This window comes from Aotus nancymaae, unplaced genomic scaffold (assembly GCF_030222135.1).
Source record: "Aotus nancymaae isolate 86718 unplaced genomic scaffold, 86718_ANA_hifiasm-v0.15.2.pri h1tg000043l, whole genome shotgun sequence".
NCBI classification, from domain to species: domain Eukaryota; kingdom Metazoa; phylum Chordata; class Mammalia; order Primates; family Aotidae; genus Aotus; species Aotus nancymaae.
This window is the reverse complement of record NW_026988457.1, coordinates 16240194-16249464: the sequence shown is the minus strand read 5'-3', so window position 1 is coordinate 16249464 and position 9271 is coordinate 16240194. Positions and strand designations below refer to the sequence as shown.

At 35.4% G+C, this 9271-nt stretch overlaps 1 protein-coding gene across 1 annotated transcript; it reads left to right on the top strand.

Moving 5' to 3' along the window:
* Nucleotides 1–2542: 2542 nt before the first annotated feature.
* Nucleotides 2543–8858, top strand: LOC110569441 (early activation antigen CD69-like). The gene is made up of 4 exons (XM_064361808.1): nucleotides 2543–2672; nucleotides 6679–6801; nucleotides 7828–8027; nucleotides 8669–8858. Exons 1-4 carry the CDS (start codon nucleotides 2609–2611, stop codon nucleotides 8855–8857), a joined length of 576 nt encoding a protein of 191 aa, XP_064217878.1. The 5' UTR covers nucleotides 2543–2608; the 3' UTR covers nucleotide 8858.
* The last annotated feature ends 413 nt before the right edge of the window (nucleotides 8859–9271 follow it).

The following is a 9271-nucleotide window of genomic DNA, read 5'->3' as shown; positions in this document are numbered from 1 at the left end:
TATATGTGTGTGTATATTTGTGTGTATATACATATTCATTCACTCGATTATGGTTTAAGAAGCAAGAAACCTTGAGCACATGAGTCTTAGTGCCATGAAACCTGTTAGAGGAGGTTGTAGGAGACTGCAGTTTCCTGTCTCTTTCTCAGAGAAAAGACACGTCACATTGCACCAGCAATTATCTTATGACTTCTCAGTTACTATCTCTGAATTCCTTACATCGAATGAGGAACTTTCTCTTTTCATGACATGTATCAAACTGTCACTCCCTTACATATCATTGAAGGCATAGTATGTACCAAATACTATATTACACGTTATAATTCATAATTTTTCTTCATAAAAACCTCATAAATTGGACGTTATATTTTTAGTTTACAGATAACAAAGCCAAAGCTCAGTGGATTTGTGTGATCGGTTTCCTGAGGTGCTACTGGCTTACTACACTGACCTTCATTCTTTTCCTTAAAGAAGATAAACTTATTTTTATTTTACAGAGTTTGTTCCTGCTCTTATTCTTTCTGTTCTCAGAATTTTCCAAGGTTAAATCTTTCCTCTCATTTTTATTTAATTCTACATATGACCTCCTCAACAAGACCATGCCTGATGACCTTTATAAATGACCTCACGTCCATCCCTATGTATTGCCTTATTCTTTGCATGTGGCAATCTAAGGCCATACACTTAACCAAACAATCCTACAAACCCCAATAAATAGCACTGCATATTTTAGAACTTTTATTTTTATACACATTTTTCATTCATTCACTCATTCAGTTAGTTCATGGAATACATGCTAGATTCCAGTTACTATGGCAGGTGTTAGAGGCACAGAGGAGACAAGTCAAAACTCTTGCCCCCAAGCAGCTTGCAGTCTCATAAGGGAAACAGATAATAAACCATGATATAATATCAGATATTGACTGCGATCTGTAGAGACACAGAGTGTGAGGTTCTATTTTACATAAAATGACAAGTGACGATTTCTTTGAGCAGGTAGCAGCTAAAGGGTGAGTCAGTTAAAGGGAGAGCCAGACATGCAGGTTGATGGAAAAACAATCTTTTAGAGAAAATGTAAAAGCCCTGTAGTGGTAGGATGCTTGGCATTTTTAAGGGGGAGGTTACTGTCAGAGAGGAGAGTGAATAACAGGAAAAATGGTAGGAGACATAACCAGGGGCCATATTATGTATAAAGCCTTCTCAACTATTAGGTCTCTGGATTTTATGGTACTTTTGATAGGAAGCCTTTTAAAGTGAAGGGGGAAGGAGTTAAACACTTCTACAAAATAATATAACCTAATTATAAAACAATGTTTCTGGCTGCCACGTGAAAAAGTTACTAAGATATTAACTGAAAAATAGAATGGAAGCAAAGGGAGCCTTTAGGGTCAACATGTACCTCTTTGTGTATTAGATAGACAAATGCATCTAATGGGCCAGCTAACTTTTGTAAACGATAACTTCCAAACCACCTATGCATCAAATTTGCATCAAGGCTCTATTCAGAAAGCAGAATGTCTTTATTCTAAAGAAATGATATTAGTAATAAAATTTTGAGCACCAAGATTATTAACCAGAGTGGTATTTTGATTTCGCTCCTTAAATCACTATACATAGCATTCTGCATTTATCTTGTGTTGACTGTCATTACTTATGTGAATGAGACTGATACCACAGCAGTATTTTTAAATAATAATTATACTTCAAATGACTGAAGTCTCAGAGGTATCTGAAGAGAATAACATAGACCAGAGGGGAAGAATTGAAGAAGATGTTACCAAGGTAAAATAAAAGCAGTTTAAATGTCAGTGAATAATGACGAGAAAATTAGCAGGAGATAAATGAAACAGATCATTTAAGATAAACAGTTTTACAGCATAGCAAGGAAGTTCCAAACCACAAGCTTTCTGTTTCCTGCATTAAAACAACTTCTTACTAGATGGTACATCTAGTCCCCAGGGAAGAAGTGAATGACACACTTTCAAGAACCAATTTGTAGCTTTCTAAATAAAACTCTTCCAGGCTGGAGAGAGATCCATGAACATAGAGATCTTAAAATTCATATTCAATAATAAATCCCATGGTTCCAGACAGTGTTAGGTGCATAGGGGCTGTTCAGTAAACATCAGTTAAATGTATGAATAAATGAATGAACGGGATTCCTGGAAAATACTACACTCTCTTTCTCCAAATTATTTTCATCTCAAAGACAGGGAATCTCTAACTTTTACTCTTTTCTTAGATTATGCTGTCTCCTAAACTATTTTTGTTTTCCAGAAATTTAAGGAAGGATGTCTCAGAGTCTGGGAAAATTCCACTTGCCTCCTGCTACACCTTACAGTTGTGAGAAAGCACATTTCAGACAACAGGGAAAACCATACTTCACCACAACAACACACTGTACATTGTCTGGGCTGCTGGAGCATAAATTAGAGAGAAATAATGTAGTCAAGCAAGTAGGTGGTAAGAGGAAGGGGGCAGAGACACCATCAGGGAGTATAAATTCTGAGATGCCTCAGCATCTCAGAGACCAAACAAGAGCTCCAGCAAAGACTTTCACTCTAGATCAGCGTGACCTCAGATTAACTAAGGAATCTTGAGAATAAAGATGAGCTCTGAAAATTGTTTCATAACAGAGAACAACTCTTTGCATCCAGAGAGTGGACAAGAAAGTAAGTCAGTTCTGATTTCGTATATACTCTATAATATCTCTACATATGACATATAATAGTAGTTACAGAAGATATAATGGTAATCTCTCTATATATGATATATAATAGTAGAAAAAATATACTGGTAATCTCTATATATGTGATATATAATGGTTGTTAGGGAAGAAAGTGAGGCTTTGTCTTTTAGAGAAGACAGGTTCTACTTCAGGGAAGAGGTGAATCCCTCTTTATATATAAGGAGTTCTAATACCCGAGATGAGAGAAAGCTGCAAAAATGAAGATCTTTAAAGATCGCTCTCTTCGCTTCAGTTTATATTATCTCAGTGTTTAGATTTAATTAGAAAACTTCCTGCTCTAGCCCAGTTATTCTCCATCATTTTCCATATCCATCTGTATATTCTCCCGGAAGTGCTGTCTATGAAAAATTCTATTTTCCGCATAAGCAATTACGTTGTTTGCCTTCCCTTGCATCTTTATCTGCTTTCGGTGTGCCTTATCCCATGTTCTCATGACAGCATCCTCTAGTTGCTGGAAATGTGCAAGTTTGCCATCTTTGAGATAATTGCTATATAAGCAGCTAACATTTTACAGTGTCCATTTGTAATTTACTAAAAGAATGTCACAAAAGGATTCCTGAAAATGCAATCATCTGCTTTCGTATTCTTTATAGGACATTTGTCCTCCATATCATCCTTCTATTTAACCCTTCCAATTTCTGGCTTCAAAGTCGATGTGACTTAGAATTTTTTCTTCCTTTCCTTTGTTTCTCATCAGAATGTAGTCATTTTAGAAATTTTCCTCTCTTCTATTTGTTTATTATATCGACATATCTGGTTTATTGCCTATTACTGTGATTTTGCCTATTATTTTTCTATAACTTATTTCTGTAAAATTTCTTGACTTTTTTCCATTTATTCCTCTTTCTCCTTAATTAATGAGGTACACTAAAGCACTAGCACTTAGGAATTAGACTTTGCTTGTCAGCAGGAGCTAGCCAGTAACAAAGGGATATGTTAGAAACAGCAGAACTAAAACAAGCTTGTAGAAAGGGATTATTTTCTTATCATGTGTCTACTATATTAGTTTCCTTCCAAAAAACATCAATTACTTCTCCTAAATCCATCCTGTGTTTAAGAACATAAAATTTAGCATGGATAACAAGTGCAAAGCATGCAAAGTTTCAGGTAATCAGGTGAACCATTAGTTATGACCCAGTTGCACTGCTACAAATAAAATAATAATAATGATAATAATTAATAAATAGCATAGCTGAAAGAAAAAAATGCAGACATTCTTAACTTTTCCTGATATTGTTTCAACTTTCTGTTGAATATCTAATTTAGGTTGCCCTAGTAAGATGATTTATTAGTATGAAGAATCGCTGGATGTCACCCTTGGGTAATTCAATAGGTAGCAAATTGGGTTTATTTTCAACTTCTCTACTAATGTGCAGGACCTGAAATCAAAGCAAAAGTGTGCTGTTGGGGGAAATGTTTTGTCACCTAGGAGATAGGTGTTACTGTGGGTAACACTAGCCCTCATTAATGGGAATAAAATACCATCTGAGAGTCATCTCAAAGCTTACTCCCTAGTTGAGCCAATGGACTCAGAGAGACCCTGGATCCCATGGGTTATTAGGGTGTGTTAGTGCTGGCTGAGGAGACAGCTGTTGTAGTGCTAAGTTCAAGCAGCACAACTGACTCTCACATAGCACCAAGTGAAACTAGACAGAGCTCTGAACTTGCTGCCTTAAGTAGCAAAGGCTGCTTCCGATCATGATTCTATACAGGTGAAAAAAGGAAAATCTGCTTTGAGAAGCTAGAAAATCGAGCTAGATAGCAGTGAAGTAAAGGCATCTTCTGCAAAATCTGAGTGCAGATCTGTGATAGGAAAAATAACTTCCAGATAAAGCAAAAGTTGATGTTGACACCAGTACCTGGTAAATTACTAAGAAAGAAAGGTAACATCTCTTGGTCCAGTTTAACTTTAGATAAATGTTTAAAGGGTAAAAATATGTGGATTTCAACATAAATCTTATGTAAACATTTTTTAAGTTATGAAAATCATCCATGCTGAAAAAAAGTTTTTTTTTTTATTTTGAAACTGTTTTGCATTGTCAGTTACTCAAGTAGCCATTTTCCATTTCGGTTTTTGAGAATACAATAGGGACCTGTGTACTTCTCGGGGGCCACATTTTAAGAATCCTGACAGCGTATCATGCAAAATTGAAATCCAAAATCTAAGTCACAAAATTCTCTTTTCTCTTTCCTCAGTTATTTACTTATACTGTAGAACAGATATCCTTCTAGAGTTTTTTGTAACTATCAATTATCATTAACATCATATTCCTATTCTAAATCCTTCCACAGAAACATTACTTGTTGGAGAAAAAAAAAAGCCTTTTACTTTGTTTAACCACTGTACAGAGGGTAAATGAAAAAACTTTCACTGAATATTTGCTCTATAATACTGTCAAATTTCCTCTATTATTTTAACATCTTTTGAAAAAATCAAATATTTCACTGTTCATTCACACATCATTTTAAACTGAGGTTTAGTTTACATATAATGAATGCACAGCTCATAGGTGTATAGTTTAATGAGTCATGACAATTGTAGAACCACAAGACCAGTCAACATTTGAATATTTCCATGACCCCAGACAGTTTGCCCTATATCCCACTCCAGTTAAATTACCTTACCTACACACACAAAGGCAACTACTGTTCTGATTTCTGTCACCAGAGCTTAGGTAAACTATTCATTAATGTTATAGAAATGGAAATATTTATTTGTATTTATAATATTACAATCTTTTGTGGCTGGATTTTTTTCACTCAAAATTATTTATTTATTTTTTTGGAGATTCAGTCATTTTGTTGCATGTATCAGTTGTTTTATTTTAAATTGCTGAGCAGAATTTTCTTGTGTGGATATACCATAATTTGTTTATTCATTCTCCTGTTGATGAATATTTGAGTTATTTCTGGAATTTGGCTCTTAAGAATAAAGCTGCTAGGAACATTCTTGCACAAGGCATTTTGAGAACATTTTTCATTTTTCTTGAGGATATACATAGGAGTAGATTTGTTGGGTCATAGAAAAGGCATATATTTAATTTTATAAGAAACAGTTTCCAAAGTGTTTTTCCAATTTACTCTCCCACTAGTAATATCTGAAAATTCCAATTACATTTTTTCAGTCATTTTAATGTTACATATTTATATATCAATTCAATAATTTACTTTATGATATTATCCATGTTTATCCCATTCATATCATTTCTCTCCAACAGTAACCCTAAGGAAGTTAAGGAATTATGCTAGAATTTTTTTTTTTTTTTGAGACAGCGTCTCACTCTGTCACCCAGGTTAGAGTGCAGTGGCACAATCTCAGCTCACTGCAACTTCTGCCTCCCAGGCTAAAGCAATCCTCCTACCTCAAATTCCCAAGTAGCTGGGACCACAGGTGCAAGCCACAATAACCAGTTAATTTTTTGTATTTTTGGTGAAGACAGAGTTTCACCATGTTGTTCATGATGATCTTCAACTCCTGAGCTCAGGTAATCTATCCACCCACCTCAGCCTCCTGAAATGCTGAGACTACAGGTGTGAGCCACCACACCCTCAAATTTTTTAATGTGTTTTCTAGGGCATGTGGATATTTAATAAATGTTCTTATCACGATTGAAACAATAAACTGATTATATACTTAGAATTTTCATAGCTATTAAGTGTATAAATTGTATGTGCCAGGTAAATATTTCGAGGAGATATTTTATGATCTCATCATTACGTTTGAATTGTTTCATTTCAAGTCAACAAGAGACTATTCAAAGTCACTCAAAATTGGGAGAAAATTAACTTAGAAATTTGTATATGGATATAGGGAAATTTCATATAAGGAGATGGGAAATACTAAATTTAAACGCCTCAAAATAATATCACATGTTAATATAGTACTTCTATAGACTGTCTGAACTAATTATCAACTTTCTCCCTTCCAGATGATGCCAATAGTCCCCGTTTTTCAACACAACGTGAAGGGTTCTTCCAAGTTTCTGTCCTATGTGCTGTAGTGAATGTGGTCTTCATCACCATTTTAATCATAACCCTCATTGCCTTATCAGGTGGGTCTGTACTTCAATTCTTCTAAAGCCTCCTAGCTGTAGAATTCATGCCCAGCTGAAATCAATATTAGTTCAGTCTAGCTAATCAGAAATTGTAGCTAATTTAAAATTATCCCATATAACATATATGGCCAATTTCCTAATCAAGACTAAACATAATTCCACATTCCTTGAATGATTAATGTAATACTTTTATAAGTATTAAAAGTATCTATGATTTATGTATTACTGTAGGATAAAATTGCATTTGAAAAGATGTTTACATCTAGAATGAAGGCAGCTGATTTGAATTCTGAATAAATAGCTATTTAGCTAGAAAAAAATGTGAACACATCCATTGATTATGGAAAAAAAATCATATCTAACATCATAGATTCATCAGGAAGTGACTAGTATTCTGTGTTTTTTCTTAAAGGCCACAGAATAGTAGTCCTGAATAATTAAGACTATATTTAAAAGTTCCCAGAGAGTCGGTAATGATAAGCTATTCAATGCCTACAGCTATACCAAGATATATTTGTGTCTTTTACAAATGGGAACATTTATCATTTTTTGAGATACTCTCAGTCATACCTGTTTCTGGATTGTGAATTAGTTCCCTAAAAGTTACTCTCTCCATTTTTCCAACTTTGTGCTGTAAATACGGCATCTTCAAATACCTCCACCTCTGCATTCAGATTCAAAACCTTATTTGAAATTTATAATGCACTTTACCTTTCTTAGTTCAAAAAACTATCTATTCCAAATTTTCAGAATTTTTCTACATTTCTGTTATTTTCTGACATTATGGCCAAAGGTACACCCCCTTACCCTCACACCCCCATCTGATAATGATTAGGTGCAATGGAAGATTCGATATGTTCCTGAGAACTTTCTTTCTTCTTACCTTTTTCAGAATTCTCCTTTTTAGCTTTCATCCTTTGCTTTATCACCACCCAGCACCACATAGCAGTCCTGGGCTAGTATTGCATGCTATGGGTATTTGGTTTCTTTTCTTACTAAAACAAAGCATTTTTCTGTTCACAGTGGGAAAATACAATTGTCCAGGTCAATACACATTATCAGTGCTATCAGACAGCAATGTTTCTTCATGCCCGGATGACTGGGTTGGCTACCAGAGGAAATGCTACTTTATTTCCACTGCAAAGAAGAGCTGGACTTCTGCCCAAAATGCTTGTTCTGAACATGGTGCTACTCTTGCCGTCATTGATTCTGAAAAGGACATGGTAAGAATAAAAAAGAGATAAAATATTACTATTTTAATTCACATGGCTAATCAGTGGTTTCCTTCTAAGTGAAAAAACATTGTACCTACCACAGTTGTACAAAAATGTCATCTCAGAGAGCCATGTGATCAGCCTGAGGTCAAAATGAAATTAGTCTTTTTTTTGAGATGGAGTTTCGCTCTAATTGCCCAGGCTGGAGTGCAATGGCACAACCTCAGCTCACCACAACCTCCGCCTTCTCTGGGTACAAGCAATTCTCCTGCCTCAGCCTCCTGAGTAACTGGAATTACAGTCATGTGCCACCATGCCTGGCTAATTTATTGTATTTTTAATAAATGCAGAGTTTCTCCATGTTGGTCAGGCTGGTCTCAAACTCCCCATGTCAGGTGATCTGCTCACCTCGGTCTCCCAACGTGCTGTGATTACTGGCATGAGCCACCACGCCCGGCGTAACTCCGTCTTTTAATTTGCTGTGACTGCTTATCTTCAAAGGCCAGAAATCCAAATAAGCTGATGCTATATCCAATAAGTAAACGGTCAGACGGGCTGTCATGCCTCAAGTTGCAACTTTTGAGAAACAGGATTTAGTATCTACTTCCAAAAGGTGTTTAATGTAACAACTCATTTGTGCTTTTTTAAAGAACTTTCTGAAACGATATGCAGGTAGAGGTGAACACTGGGTTGGACTGAAAAAGGAACCTGGTCAGACATGGAAGTGGTCAAATGGCAAAGAATTTAACAACTGGTTAAGTCTCCAGACGTCTCTTTATTCTCACCAAGGTAGCATGTCAGGAAAATCATTTTACTTTTCTCCTTTCAAAGCACTTTAGATACAAAGGCTGAGCTCTTCAAGAGCTCTAACAAACTCTTCTGAATGTGTATACTCTGGAATTCTTTAAAGACAGGCTTTATTATCATTCCTTTCTTTTTACACTTATAATTCATAAAATAAATGCTTATACTGATTCTTCTCAGCAAACTCTAATGTGATTTACTTAAAACTCTAATGTAAATAGATTTATTTGATTTGGAAATATCCTAATAATTATCATGATGCAACAAAACCCCATTTTTGTGTCACATTCAGACTTTACTAACGAGATAGTTGTTGGAAAATAAATCCCTCTTACTATTTCTCAGTTTTCATCTCCACAGAATAAAGAACATTTTCAATGCCTAATTAAGAGTTTCTGGCCGGGCGCGGTGGCTCACGCCTGTAATCCCAGCACTTCGGGAGGTCGAGG